This window comes from Bos grunniens, chromosome 1, assembly GCF_055505025.1.
Source record: "Bos grunniens cultivar Pamir isolate PY7600 chromosome 1, Bosgru_T2T1.0, whole genome shotgun sequence".
NCBI lineage: Eukaryota > Metazoa > Chordata > Mammalia > Artiodactyla > Bovidae > Bos > Bos grunniens.
Window position 1 is genome coordinate 73939097 of NC_141165.1, and position 15691 is coordinate 73954787.

General features: G+C 37.3%; 1 protein-coding gene across 23 annotated transcripts in view; it reads left to right on the top strand.

Annotated features, from left to right (window-relative positions):
• The window catches only part of YEATS2 (YEATS domain containing 2), a 103572-nt gene that overhangs the window by 47199 nt on the left and 40682 nt on the right, over positions 1 to 15691 (top strand). For 10 of the 23 annotated variants that reach the window (XR_015162432.1, XR_015162451.1, XR_015162456.1 and 7 more), the window contains 8 exons: positions 946 to 1057; positions 5343 to 5387; positions 8065 to 8245; positions 9192 to 9434; positions 11056 to 11214; positions 12613 to 12716; positions 14052 to 14159; positions 14893 to 15075. Coding sequence is in view for 16 of the 23 variants with exons in the window: in XM_086396240.1 (XP_086252366.1) it covers positions 946 to 1057; positions 5343 to 5387; positions 8065 to 8245; positions 9192 to 9434; positions 11056 to 11214; positions 12613 to 12716; positions 14052 to 14159; positions 14893 to 15075 (1135 nt within the window). In the remaining 7 variants the exon portion in view is untranslated. The remainder of the gene's footprint in view (positions 1 to 945; positions 1058 to 5342; positions 5388 to 8064; positions 8246 to 9191; positions 9435 to 11055; positions 11215 to 12612; positions 12717 to 14051; positions 14160 to 14892; positions 15076 to 15691) is intronic. The other 13 variants (XR_015162443.1, XM_086396286.1, XM_086396371.1 and 10 more) reach the window with 6 other exon arrangements.

Genomic DNA, 15691 nt, shown 5'->3' on the forward strand with positions numbered 1-15691 from the left:
ATTCATATCTGTTCCTAGACTCCTCTCAGGTTGTTTTCTTGCACTCCCTCTACCTTACTGAATTCATGTCTCTCCTTAGTTTTCCAAAAGCACATCCCACTGAAAGTGCTTTCTCCCTGCAGTCTTGGCATCCTCTCTCATTATAGTAATTCCAGGCCAGTGATTCATAATGAACATTTTCACTTTAAAGCATTCTCTCTTTCCTCCATTAACTTAAACCATGTTATTCTTAAGTACATGGGGGTCTCAATTACATTTTTAAACTTTTTATTATGGAAAATTCCAGACATAGACAAAGTAGAGTATATTGAATCCTTATGTACCCAACACCAATTATCAACAGCAAACCAGTCTTTTTCTCATCACTCTTCCTTTTTATTTCCTTCACAAATTACATTTTGACTGAAAATTCTCATCTGTTTAGCAATCACACACATTCCTCTCTATTCACTAAAATTATGTAAAGTCAGATTCAATTTTTTTTAAGTCTTAGTAGATAGTTTAAATAAATTTGTCACCTTTAGATTGAATATGGTTTATTTTGTTTTTGCCAGAGTGGAGGAATAAGTGAGTGTTTAGGGGTAAGGAATGTCCCTCACAGCCTCTGTCAGGTAGCAATCCAGAATTCTGGCTTTAATATTGTGACATCTGTCAAATCACCTTAGTTCCCTGTCTGTGAAAATGATGACACTGGATTATATGGTGTAAGTGTCTTAGCTCTAAGTATTCAGTGGTTGAAAGTTTAACGTAGATTTGAGTTGGATTTTTTTCTTTTATAGTTTAGCATTTTAGCAAAATTCAGCATATTGATTTAGCATTGACTGAGGAAATATAAATAATCATCAGAAAGATGTGACGTTCTAACATACCCATTATGGGAAAACTTCCTTTTCTAGAATGAGAGAGTGAACATGGACTAATACATTAATATCTGCTTTTCCCTAGAGAGCCTCCTTTTCACTTGACCAGAAGAGGCTGGGGTGAGTTTCCTGTCAGAGTTCAAGTTCACTTTAAGGACAGCCAGAACAAGCGGATAGATATCATACATAATCTGAAGGTATTGTAACAAAACAAAGCGTTGCTCCCCAGAAATGAAGTGTCTCTTCTCACCTACACCTGAAGTGGTAGGTTAGACCTGAGAGAAGTTAACCACAGATGGTGGGAGGAGGATAGATCTGTTTGAGTGTGTTCTGCTTACTGCTGTAGCATTTGTCCTCTAAATGTTGAGGAAAGGGTCACTTTGCAACAAACTGTATGTTCTTTAAGAAGATGAGCTGATTGAATAATCAGAAGACTTGATCTCTGATCAGAGCTCACTATTACTGTGTTACCTGGGGCTAATAAGTAAATGAAATCTTTTCCTTTTTAATCTATATTTTACTTTTTTACATCTTAATTTTCTGTAGAAAGAGGCACAAATAGTAATCCTTGTCTATTTATCTCCTAAGAATAAAGATAGAAGTGAACATATTTTAGAAAATATAAAGTCCTGTGCAAGGTTGTAATAGTTTTGGAATTCTTAACTGATATATCCACATGGTTTATTATGTAACCATTATAAATTTATTTTACAAAGTGTTTTCTGTACATGGGGAAACTACCATTATAGTAAGTGAAAAGCATAAATATAAAACTATATATATAATATGAGGTCAACCAAGATTTTAAATAGATGAAAAAAGACACAAATATACTAAAAAGTTGGAGTAATTGAAGTAATGACATTGTGGACAAGTTCTCCTGCCCCTTTTTTCTGTGTGTGTGTGTGTGTGTTTCTTTTCCAATTTATATAATAAGCATTTAGCGTTCATAGTCGGAAGACAGAGCATTTTTGTACATTACCCTTATGCCCCTCTCTGTAGTAGTCTCGTGTACATTTTCTGTCCGTAAGATATAATCCTAATATTGAACTCCTTCCAAAGTACCCTTACTTTGTGGTTTACCACATTATTCCCATTAATTGCTTTCAGATGAATCTGAGTGCATTTTCAAAATTCCCTCTTTGTTCCCTTTGTTCTACAAATGTACCCTTTTCAACTTTAAAACCACCTGAAATTTGTCCTCCAATGTTGGTAAACAGCACTGCTTAACTTCATGTTTAAGTTATTTTCTAGAGATTACTGTAAAACAAGATTTTCTTACAGCCTCAGTGAAGAAATGAAACCAAGTAAAGAATATTTAGCCACTTTGTTCAGTAGGGCAGGATATGTTCCCACTTAGAGGAAGGTCTGAAATAGTCTTGCTTTCCCCTTAACTTATTTTAAGCACTGCACATGCCATCTTGTATTGCACTGGGCTCAGTCCTGATCCCTAAAATAAAGGGAATTGTTTGCATACTTTTTTTACACATTGTATTGTCCTTATCACTTAGAGTTTCTGGTGAATGAGACAGTTTTAAAACAGCAGTATTTAAAATGTTACCAGATTTTTCTCAGCTTTACTATTTATCATATATTGATTGGCCTTAAGAACTTAAGCACTTCTGTTATGACCGTTGATCTTTATTTATACTGGAGTATCATATTTCCTGCTGTTTCTTTGTTAACTCTCAGAACCATCTTTGATTCATCCCTCTGTGTTCTAAATGTTTATTCACTTGCCGACCATGACTCTTTCTTCATAATTTTTCTTATAGACTATCCTTCACCCTTCCCACTCTTCTTGGCTATTAGTCAACTCTGTCTCCTGATGAGCCTTTTTAATTCCAGTCTATCTCCCTTCCCCTCAGTCCGTTCTGTACACCATTGTCAGATTATTCTTCAAACACGAGAACCGTTACATTATTCTGAGAAGCTTTGATTGAATGTCTGTTACTCAAGTTTAGATTCCCCTGCCTGGTATTGGAGACTCTTCACATTTTGATTTGACATACTTCCCCTAAATTATGTCACACTAATCTCCTGTGTGAATGTCCTGCTCCAGTCAGGTCAGTCTCTATTCATGTCCCAGAGATACTTTGGGCCTTTTCTGACGTCTTTTATTCTCCTCCCTTCTCGTATGCCGGTGTGGATTCTTTCCATTCTTTAAGATCCTGTGTAGCTTTTCTTGGTTACTAAAGTCCACAGTGATCTGTATTCTGAGATTCTGTAGTATATAACAATCTATATTTGATACTGTAATGATTATATTGCATACTAAAGACTCTGTTAAGAGTTCTGTAACATTTAAAGTTTCCAGGATGAATTCACATATCCTGCATCCTTGAATAGTCATCTGAACCTCTCCTAGTCATCACCACGGAGCACAGTAATTCCCCAAACATTCTATTTATCCATTTAGTAAATAAACTTTTGGAAGCTTCTCTCTTAAATTTACTTAAAACTGCATGACCTCTCCACCTAGCAGTTTTCTTACAGATCTTAACAGAACATGGCAAAAATGTGAAGAATACCATATTTCTAAATATGTTTACATTGAAGGGTACATTTTTTGTTTTTTGTTTTTTTTTTTTAATTTTATTTTATTTTTAAACTTTACAATATTGTATTAGTTCTGCCAAATATCGAAATGAAGGTGGTGAGTTATATTTATGCATCAGAGAGTAATCTCAGGACTTGTACATAACCAGAGTCTGCACGTTCATCATCAATTTTTGTCATTTGTCTTTTTTTTTTTTTTCATTTGTCTTTTTGATGGTAGCCTTTCTAAGAGGAAATGTTAGGTTATATCTCATTGTGCTTTTGATTTGCATTTGCCTAGAAATTAAAGATGTTGACCACCTCGTAAAAAAAAAAAAAAACTGCATGACCTCTGCCCCCCTCTTCTAACCTTGATCTCATTTATCATTGTTTGACTTCTGGAGTAGACAGAACAGGATTTTGTTTTGTTTATTAATTCTAAAATGTTTATTGATAACTTTCATCTCTCTCCTTAAATCATTCCTCCTCCAGCCAAAACCTGTTCTTGTAACATTGCTTGTATGCTATGCTTTCCAGTTCTCTTGCCATTTTGATAGTAGTTCTGTTTTGTCAATGTCTCGCAAAACAAGGTACCACAAATAAAATATAGGCCAGTGCAGTTTACAGAAAGACTGTTATTTCTGTGCTCTGGAGAACATGAAAATGGATATAGCCTTAACATTGCCTATATCTTTTATAACAGTCGCAGAGAGTCAGACATGACTGAGCAACTTCACTTACTTTCTTTCTTTATAACAGTCACCCTATTGGTGAAGGTTTAAGCATTAAAACTCCAGATCTCTTCCATGGGGCTACTGTAAATCTACCCTGTATTGCCTTTTAAATTATGAATACTAGATCTCATGACTGAGTTATCATCTCTGTGTTGACTGCTAAGGAACTCAGCCAAACTTGAAATCTACCTCTTGCAAGCCTTTGCTGTTGTTGTTTAGTTGCTAAATCGTGTCCAACTCTTTTGTGACCCCATGGACTGTAGCCCTCTAGGCTTCTGTTCCCATGGTGTATCCCAGGCAAGGATACTGGCATTGGTTGCCATTTCCTTCTCCAGGGAATCTCCTGACCCAGGGATCAAACTCAAGTTTCCTACATTGGCAGGCAGATTCTTTACCACTGAGCCATCAGGGACCTTCTTGCAAACTTTTAAAATTTTACATTTATTAACCTCTTGGAGAAGGAAATGGCAACCCACTCCAGTGTTGTTGCCTGGAGAATCCCAGGGACGGGGGAGCCTGGTGGGCTGCCGTCTATAGGGTCGCACAGAGTCGGACACGACTGAAGCAACTTAGCAGCAGCAGCAACCTCTCCCTGGCTTCGTATTTTTCCCCTTCTCTCCCCTTCCCCTCTTCTCCTCTCCCCTCCCTCCCCACTTCATCATTTTTACCTATTGATCTTACTGTGTAAGATTTATATTGGCAAGCTGCCACAAATCCTTTTTTAACTTTTAATTTAAAATATAAAAGGCAAGAATATGAACATATCTTTTTTGTATGTAATTGTAAACTTTTTTGTTTATATTATTAACATTCCCTCAATGTGTACTCCTTTCTCTCCTCTAAAATAAATCATCCATGATGCAGATATACTGGTAGTTATTAGTATTGCCTAAATTTTCCTTCATTTTTTTCCAAAAGTGCTTAGTAAATATAGCCTAAGTATTTAATTGTGCCATCACACTGCATGTATATTTTTATAGACTGTCTTTATAATAAGTGCTTATATGTCTGAGGTTGTTTTATTTATTTTATTCAATTTTTCTCTTAGAAAATTGAGGGCTTTTATTGATGTGATAAATCAATAGTTTACATTATGAAAAAGTAGATATTATGAAAGGAAGACTTGCAGTGAAAGTGTTTTAGATAAGATTGTATCTTAAGGTTTATAAGTAAGCATAGTAAAACTTAATACTCTTACTTCTCTCAATAGCTGGACAGAACTTACACTGGCTTGCAGACTCTTGGAGCAGAGACGGTAGGTTATTTTCCTGCAGTATTATTTGGGAACAAGTAGAATGAAAATTCATCTTTGTTTTTAATTAGGAAAAACATGAATGCTAAATTAAAACAAAAGTTTCTCCCCCCATTTTTATTTTTTAAAAATTGTGATAAATTTACACATAAAATTTACCAACTTAATCATTTTTAAGTGTTCAGTTCAGTCGCTCAGTTGTGTCTGACTCTCTCTGACCCCGTGAACCGCAGCACGCCAGGCCTCCCTGTCCATCACAAACTCCTGGAGTTCACTCAGACTCAAGTCCATCGAGTCAGTGATGCCATCCAGCCATCTCATCCTCTGTCATGTCCTTCTTCTCCTGCTCCCAATCCCTCCCAGCATCAGAGTCTTTTCCAGTGAGTCAACTCTTCGCATGAGGTGGCCAAAGTGGTATTAAATATATTTACATTTTCGTGCAGCTGTCACTAGCATCCATCTCCAGAGAACTCTTTTCATCTTGGAAAACTGAAACTACTCATTGATCATAACTCATCCTCTGCCCACAACCCCTGGCAACCACTCTTCTACTTTCTGTGTCTATGAATTTGACTGCTCTACCATATAAGTAGAATCATACAGTGTTCTTTTGTGTGTGTATGACTGCCATATTTCACTTAGCACAGTGTTCTCAAGGCTCATACACATTGTGGCACATCAGAATTTCCTTGTTTTTAGGGCTACAGTCTGTCAGTCACATCCAACTCTTTGTGACCCTGTGGACTGTAGCCTGCCAGGCTCTTCTGTCCATGGGATTTTCTAGGCAAGAATACTGGAGTGGGTTGCCATTTCCTTCTCCAGGAGATCTTCCCGACCTAGGGATCGAACTCAAATCTCCCTCATTGCAGGCAGACTATCATCTGAGCCACCAGGGGATCCCTTTTTTAAGGCTGAGTTACATTCTGTTGTTGGTATATGTCACATTTTGTTCATCCATTTATCTGGCAATGAAAGCACTTGAGTAGCTTCTGTCTTTTGGCTATTGTAAATAATGCTGCTGAGAATGTGGATCTGTCTGAGTCCCTGTGTTTAGTACTTTTGGGTGTATAGCCAGAGGTGGAATTGCTGGATCACACAGTAATTCTATTTTTGATTTTTTGAAAAACTGTCACACTTTTTATCATAGCAGCAGCACCATTTCACCTTCCCACCAGCAGTGCACAAGCATTTCAGTTTCTCCACATCTTTGTCTGCTTTTGTTGTTTTCTTTTTTTTGTATTTTCCAGTAGGTGTGAGGTGGTGTTTCATTGTGGTTTGGGTATACATTTCTGTAATGATTATTGATGTTGAGCATCACTCAGTGGTTTATTGCCATTTATGTATCTTCTTTGGAGAAATGTTAATTCAGATCCTTTGTCCGTTTTTTAATTGGGTGTTTGGTTTCTTATAGCTGATTTTTAGGAGATCTCTCTCTGTGTTCTTGGTATTAATCTCTCATCAGATACATAATCCGCAGATATTTTTCCCCATTCTGTGACTTTCCTTTTCACTCTTTATTGTGTTCCTTTGATGTGCAAAAGTTTAAAATTTTGATGTAGTCTGTGTGTTTTTTTTTAATCTGTACATTTTGTATCATACCCAAGAAATCATTGCCCAATTCAGTGTTACAATACTTTGCCTCTATATTTTCTTCTGTGAGTTTTATTGTTTTAAGTGTTATGTTTAGGTCTTTAATCTACTTTGAGTTAATTTTTCCGTATAGTATAAAGTAAGCATCCATCTTCATTCTAATGCATGTGGATCTCCAGTTTTCTCAGCACTGTTTGTTGAAAAGACTATCCTTTTCCCAATCAGTGGTCTTGACACCCTTCAGAAAATAATTCTGCCATATAGATTCTTTTTAGTGTGTGAGAGTATATTCTAGCCTAATGATCTATGTGCCTATCTTTATGCCAGTACCACACTCTTTTAATTACTATGATTTTGTAATAATATCTTTTGAAATCAGGAGGTATGAGACCTTCAATTTTGTTTTCTCACCCCATCTCCACCCCCTGCCCCATCCCCCCCACTTTTTAGTGTTCATGATATATCAGCAGTAGCCATTATGATGAGAATTAGCTAAGTTAAACCTTACTCTCTTTATGGAAATGTGCTGTGTTAGGTCAGAACATATTTATTGATCATGTACCATACGCTAGGCACTGGTTCAGGTACTGAGGACACAAAAATCAACAAATGAGAGCAGCTGTAATTCTCAAGGGGTTTTATTCTTGATTGTGTTGAGAGTGGGGAGAAAGTATATAGTAAACATAAATGCAGATAAGATAATTTCACTTACAAATGAGTGTTATAAAGAAGAGAATAGCTGGGAGACAAGGGAATTGCTTTTGCTAGGTTAGTTAGGGAAGGCCTCTCTGAGAAGGTGACTTTTGATTGAGACCTAATGGTGAGAAAGAGGCAGTCATATGAAGATTGGGGAGGAGAGTGTTCTAAGGTACAGAAACACTAATGGAAAGTCCCCAGTTTTATGATTGGTTTCATTGAGTTATTTATTAAACTAGATTAGATTATATCCTGGGGTAAATCCTATTGAGATTGAAGTATAACTAGGAATCACTTGCCACATCTCTTAGAGCACCATGTTCTGAGATGGGTTTGGGGCTTTCTGTGACATTGATGATGGATTCATGAGCCCACTTGTTGCACGGTTGTGTAGGTAGTGGATGTTGAGCTCCATCGGCATTCTCTGGGAGAAGACTCCGTTTATCCTCAGTCCTCTGAGTCAGACATCTCAGATGCCCCACCGTCCTTGCCTTTGACCATTCCAGCCCCCATGAAAGCGTCCTCACCGATAAAGCAGTCACATGAGCCAGTACCTGATACCTCTGTGGAGAAAGGTAATATATATTTTTCCATGTATGGACATGCATTTTACCTTGTATGGAGCGTTCCTTTCCCTCACTTGATAGTGAACTGCTGTCTTAAGCGAGTTAAGAGTATATGGAAAAGAAATTGTCCATAAGCAGGCATGCTGCTCTCCTACAGAGAGGTAGTATGAAAATAGCCAACTCTTTACTCTTCTCAGAAAATTTTTTTCATAAAGTTTTGTCAACATTTCATAGAACCTAGAACTCACTGAGAAAAGCATATTTATTCTTTGAATATAATGGTTTCCTCTGATAGATACAGGAAGACTTTCTTGTTTGGACCCTGATTGTGTGAATAAGAAGCTTGAATATTAAGTATCTAATCTTTCTTAAAATACAATATAAGATTTGTTATTATGCATTTTGACCATGGCATCATTTCATTTAATAGGCATATAAGCATATAATGAAGTATTTAGGTGTTCATTTATGTAACAAATACAGATACAATATAAAATTGATTCTGAATCATATTGATTTACTTGGTAAGCCTACATTTTAATGTGTGTTAATATTTTAGTTCTTTTATAAAAATCTCAACTTTATTCCTCTTAAATTTTAGTTGCATCGTTTTTATGGGCATTTAATAAAACAGGATATCATTAGATTAAACACATGCTTTGAGTTTTTCCTCTTTGAACAGTTTTTCAATTCATATATAAAAAGTGGGAGAACATAATGAACTTGTGTAAATTTTATTATATACTGTTAATGTGTTTTCTGATTTTTTGAAACAAGCATTTTGATGAAATATGATTGTAGGTGTGATATTTACATTTCACCCCAAAATATATAAAGCGGTATTAAATACCTGTCTACTCTGTTTATTTTACTACTGGTAAATGGCTTAAATAGTTGTTGAAATGATAAGAAATTTCAGAGTGATTGATGACTTATTTGCCTCTTTCATTTCAAGAAGGATTCCCAGCCAACACTGAAGCTGAGAGACACACTACATTTTATTCTTTGCCATCTTCATTGGAACGAACACCTACCAAAATGACAACATCCCAGAAGGTTACCTTTTGTTCTCATGGCAATTCAGCTTTTCAGCCAATAGCATCGAGCTGCAAAATTGTGCCACAAGGTCAGATTCCTAACCCTGAGTCACCTGGAAAATCCTTCCAGCCTATCACCATGAGCTGCAAGATTGTCTCAGGTATACATGGTGTATGTGAAGTTGGTGTGTGTAAAAATTGTTAGAATGACAAAGCAAAGTGGTTTTGGTTGTTGTGTTTTTTTTAACTTTTTCTAAGCAGGGTTTTTGTTTAGTTAGCAAGCAAGCTAGGGACTTCCCTGGCAGTCCAGTGGTTAAAGATGCACTTCACTGGAGGGGACACAGGTTTGATCCCTGGTAGAGAACTAAGATCCTGCATGCCACGTGGCAAAACAACCAGCCAGACAACAATAACAGAAAACCCAGAAGGTTAATTACTATTGATTTGCAAAGCCGAGGTGTCACAAAATAGAAACAAGAGTCATCCATACAGAAAGAATTGAATGAGGAAAGAAAGAAAATTCAAAGCAGTCAAATTTTCATCTAGAATCAGCACAGGTAAATTGTTTGCTAAGATGTCTGATGGAAAGCTAAGGCAGGATGAGGATTATATTTGGAAACCAGAGTGACTATTAACAGAGAAAACTTAGTGGCCTTTGGTTTGTAGTTGAGCTTCAGGGGTTGATTTGAAGTTGAGATATCTTTTACACTCACTAGCCACACTAGAAATTTACTCATTCCTATGATCAGTAGGTAGTTCTGAGGCTTCATTTTCACTGAGGTTGAATTGTCCACTTCGTCACAAGTTTTACATTTATGTTAGGTAAACTTCTAGTAGAAATATGCTTTATAGTTTTGGCTGTGCCCTCTTAGAGAAGACATGAAAGTCAATAGAAACACCTAGGCAGGGGGAGGACTCTATATAATACTTAAATGGCGGGGGTAGTCTTCAGTGCTAAAAATAGCTAAGCAGAAATATGATCCAAGTCCTTGAAGAATGTATAATTTTATACCCCACCCCAACCCCAGTTAGAAGCATTTTGGAACTTGCTGCTTCAGAGGTGGAGTTGGCTGAACATGTAAATTGTTTTGAAGTTTAGAGAAACTCATGGATGACCGATGTGATCACTGCCAGTTGAGGGTGTTTAATGGTGTATTGGTCGGTAACCTTTGAGAGTGTTCTGTGGAAACATGGATCTCTGGATTATGTCTGTGACATGGTATTGAGAGATATTTTTGGGTGGGTGAGTTTTGTATTTTCCTATCAGAAATTCATTGCAAATCAAGATTTGGTTCCTAAGTCAACATGTTCACATAGTAATTTCTTCCCTCACTTTAGTGTCTTCAAGTGTAACCAGTATTATAACAACCTGCCCAAGATGTTATCACCTAAAGATTCAGCAGTTCCACACTTATCTAAAGCACTTGGTTTTCAACTTCAATGTGCTACTGGGGGTCTTGTTAGAATACTGATTTATATTCAGTAGATCTAGGGTAGGACCTTAGAATCTTTCTAACAGGCTCCTTGCTGCTGTTGCTGCTGCTTCTGCTGCTACTGCTGGTCCATGGATAAGGATGTAGAGAGTGAAATACTCTAGTCCCTGGCCTCAGCTGCTGCTACTGCTCTCAGTACCTGAAACTTAAAATTTCATTCTCTTCTCCCAGTTTGTCACCTTGGTCCTGGTGGCTCTGCCCCTCTTCCATTTTCTTTAGCATCCTCTTAGATAGACTGAATATATCTCTTTTGTTTAGTTTATTTTGTTTTTCTTTTTCATTAATAAAGGTTCCCCCATATCAACCCCAAGTCCTTCGCCATTGCCTCGAACCCCAACTTCCACTCCAGTCCATGTGAAGCAAGGCACTACCAGTTCTGTTATTAATAATCCTTATGTTATCGTGGACAAGCCAGGGCAGGTTATTGGAGCCTCCACTCCTACTGCAGGTGTGTGTTTGAACTGAACAATATTCATGCAATCCCCAAGGTGACTTAGTAGCCAGATAATGGGAGAATGAAATTTTCAACCATGAACAGGAGGAGGGAATACATCAGAGTAACTCCTCTGAGTTTCTTTGAGACAATTTACATTTTGTTATATTTCTAGAAATTAAGTTTTTTTTTTTCTAAAGATTCAAACTGAGTCATAATTAATTTTCTAAAAATAAAAATGTAGATTATATTCTCATTTAGATGGTATTTTTTTTTGGACAATGTGGTTATTAAATTTTCTAAATTAAGCTTTAGAACAGGAATAGCTTTCCGAGCCATACATGTTTTTCCTCAGTGATAAAGGTAATCTTTACTTTTCTGTGAATTAGATAAAACTTGCATGTGGGAGGGAAACTGAACTCTGTAGTTATTTAAAAAAAAAAAAAACTGTAATGGGAAGAATAAGTCTTTGGATTCACTGTGTTTATCATTGTAACCTCAAATAAATAGAGTGCTTTTTAGGTTTCTTTGAGGTACTTAAAACATTTTACTTATTCTCTTCAATCAACTGTTTAAACTCATGTTCCTCTGTGTAAACATTCTGTAGCCTTCACTTCTAATTAAGAGAAATGAAATAAGAGGAATGACTATAATAAGACTGATTTTTTTTAACTTAATTGATTTTTAACACAGATTAATGTATTTGGGCCTTTGCAAGTATTTGGAAAAGTTATGTTCTTTAACAGTGATTATAATTATAGAACTCCTTTAAGAAAATGCTACTTTCAGAGATTCCCTTTTGAATACGCTTAGGGATTTTAAGAAGGTGTCCTTTGAGGATGTTTAGTTTTAGGAATAAGCCAGTCTCTGTAGGCAAGTTTGGTAAATGGAGGAGGTGACCAAATTAGTCCATTTTTAGTCTTGACTCCTGGTTGACTGTTGATAATGTGACTTTCTTTGATCAGATCCTAAAGACAGTTGTACTTATAGAGTACAAACTGTTTAGTGTTGTCAGTATTTTGCAATAGGCGTAACCTTCTAGTGAAACTACTTTGGAGGAACTCACATTCAGTTGAATGCATACATTTTGGCACATTGTGAAATAACCAGCACCATTATGTTACAGTATCTCTTTCTATAAAAGTGCAGATACATAATGTCTACTTAGTTTACTTATTCTACTATACTTCCTGATTAGCTTCTTGTCCCTTTTGGGGATGAAGTGGTCAACTTAATGGAATGAATCCATAAGTATTTTTTCTATAATAATCTCCTGGTTGTAAGTTTTCAACCCTTCAAAATGAACACTAAATAGTGGGGAGAAGAGCAGGGTGGTGGAAAATGGCTTCAGAATTCCATTTTGTAAATTTTACTTTGTTCATACTTTGTTTTTAAATCGACTTTTCTTGTCAGGAAGTCCTACCAGCAAGCTCTCTACTGCCTCTCAGGCCTCCCAAGGAACAGGTTCCCCAATTCCTAAAATTCATGGAAGTAGTTTTGTAACATCTGCTGTCAAGGTAACACTCTTATTGCACTTTGCTAGTTTCTAAAATGGTACATTCAGGTTGAGCCAGAATTTGTCAGGTGATACTGCAGATTTCATAAAGTAGAATCTTCAAGCTAAAAAGTATCATAAAGATCAAGTACTCCAAACTCCCCTTCCTTACCTGTGATTTGTTTGTTTGTTTGGACAGCTTTTAATAGAGTAATAATTCTCCTCTTTCTACAGTCTATTTCCCCCCTCCCCCACCTTCTTCAGGGTAAGAAGTGTTTTGAAATTTAGAACCCCAAATAAGATCTGATTTGTTCAGATCATAGTGCTAGTTATCTGCTCACTGTTTGGCAGAGACAATCAGCACTGTTGGATTAGTGATTCAGCTTGTCATTGTCTTGGCTGCCTTATGGCTAGAACCTCTGAGGTAAAGACTCCTGTTTGAGAATTCCTGAAAATTCAAAGATCATCTCTTACATGACTAGTGCTAACACAGCATTTCTTTATTTAGGCACTTAATGGTGATGATACTGAATAGTTTTCTGATCCAAGGCGAGGTTTTTCTCTAAATTCAGTGTAGTCTGTGATCACTGTATTATAAGAATGCCTGAATTGTAAAAACTCCCTTAATGGCTTTAATTCTCTACCAGTGTATTTTTTTCATGTTTGTTGATGGTATTTCATTACAGTTAAGCAGTGCTTTTAACTTTGTTGCTTGCCCCCAACATTTTGGGAAATTGCCTCTGAGAGTTGGCTTTTGTATTTGAGAACTAGAGACAAATGACAGTAATTTTGAATTTTGACCCTTGTTGTTTTGCTAATTGTTCTTTTTGCTGTGTTGTTTTTTAAATTCTTAGTGAAAAAATAGCCCTCTGCATCCTGAGTATTTATTCTAGAATAAGGGTAACAGATCAAGTTACAAGTAGTGTTAAAAGGGTGTGTGTACTGAAACACTGTAACTACCTGTTACATTCATTTGTTATAAAGTGCCTAGACTCTAGGGATAGAAAAGGAAATAGAAGATAGTACCTGTCCTTCAGTAGCATCTGGCAGGGGCCTGGACATGAAACCAGCGAGTCAACCAGACATTAGAGATTATATGATAGGAGTCTTTGCAGCTGATAGTGGGCACATATGAGTGGGTTCTTGCCAAGTTATAGCCTTACTTTGAATTAGCCTCAAAAGCAATAATTAAAATGCAGGTGGACTTGGAAGACCCCAAAGAATTTTGGGTTTTTGTCTTGCTTTTTGGTATATGTTGCTGGAGAATGTCATAGGCTTTTATTAAATATAAGTGACTAGAGTGTCTGAAATCACTGACTTTATCCTAATTGTACAATACGTATTTTTACAAACACAGCAGGAGGATTCTTTGTTTGCATCTATGCCACCTCTTTGCCCAATTGGGAGTCACCCTAAAGTTCAAAGCCCCAAACCTATAACTGGAGGACTTGGAGCTTTCACAAAAGTAAGTATTCCTGAGGGGATTATCCCACAAGTTGATAAGTTCTTGTTACAGAATCTTTTTTTGTGGCACGTTGAAGTTGATTGATGCTACCACCCCACAATATGAAACTTTTTTTAGTGTGTTTCATCTGTAAGACTGGATCCTACTTCCAAGACGTGCTTCCTTTTGTTTACTGTTGTTGACAGGGCTTCCCCTGAAGTTCAGAAAGATGGGAACTTCAGCGAGCATCAACAGTGCATTTCTCTGTAGTGCCATTTTGCCACCAGTGCCTAAAACAAATGACCAGATTGGTTTGCAGATACACTGGATCAAGTCCACACCCTACTTTTGGTCCCTTTAATAGCTATTACGGGCTGTATTAGGCTTCCCAGGTGGCTCAGTGGTAAAAGAATACCTGCCAATGCACTAGCCACAGGAGCTGTGGGTTCAGTGTCTGGGTCAGGGAGATCCTCTGGAGAAGGAAATGACAACCCACTCCAGTAATCTTGCCTGAGGAATCCCATGGACAGAGAAGCCTGGTGGGCTACCATCCTTGGGGTTGCAAAGAGTTGGACACTACTGAGCATGCATGCATGCTGATTTAAGGCTATATTTAAGCAGTATTTTTACCCATCTAGTGGAGTCATTTTTTAAAGACCAGGCTTCCTTAATTCCTGCAGACAGAATAAATTCAAATATTAGTAGAATTGTTCATGGACTGTTTATTCAGTGTCATTATCATGTTTGTTGCAAGGTAATCATCAAACAAGAACCTGGTGAAGCCTCTCATGTACCCACAACAGGAGCTGCCAGCCAGTTACCACTCCCTCAGTATGTGACTGTGAAAGGGGGTCACATGATAGCTGTGTCCCCTCAAAAACAGGTTCTAACTGCTGGAGAAGGGACGGCCCAGTCACCAAAGATTCAGCCCTCCAAGGTTTGTGTTGGGTAAGGGTGGAGAAGTCAACCTGTCAGTGAACGTTGTTTGCCTGAGTCATGGCCAAGTGGTGCAAAGATTCAGGGTGAGAGCATCACTGATGATCCTGGGAAAGCTTGTGGATGAAAGTCTATGTTAAATCTACCTGTTCTTGCCATAGTCACTGACAAGAGCAGGAACATGTTTTGTAGAGGGGCCAGAGACAGTCCAAGAGGTGAAGGGACACTGTGTTATCTCTCTGGCAGTAAAGGCTGTTGACGTCGTGGACACAACTGTCTACTAAATTCAGGTCTAAAGTGGGTAATGGAAAGGATCGAGGTCCACTGTTTACTTGTTTATTTCTGATAGGAGAGTGCTATAGTTTGTACCTCTGATGTCTTGGCTGTGTGATCTGTTGAGTGATTCCTGGCTCCTTAGAGAGTTTATTTTCTTTGTTATCTGGAGGTTTGGGGAATTTACATATTGGGAGAATTGTAAAGCAGAGATACATGTTTCCCTGTATCCATGGTGCTTAGGAGTGCCAGAGTTTATCCTGCTGTTATTCATATATTGTCTTAATCCTCAGACAACCTTGCAAGGTGGCTATTTTCACCACTGTTCTACAAATGAGGAAGTT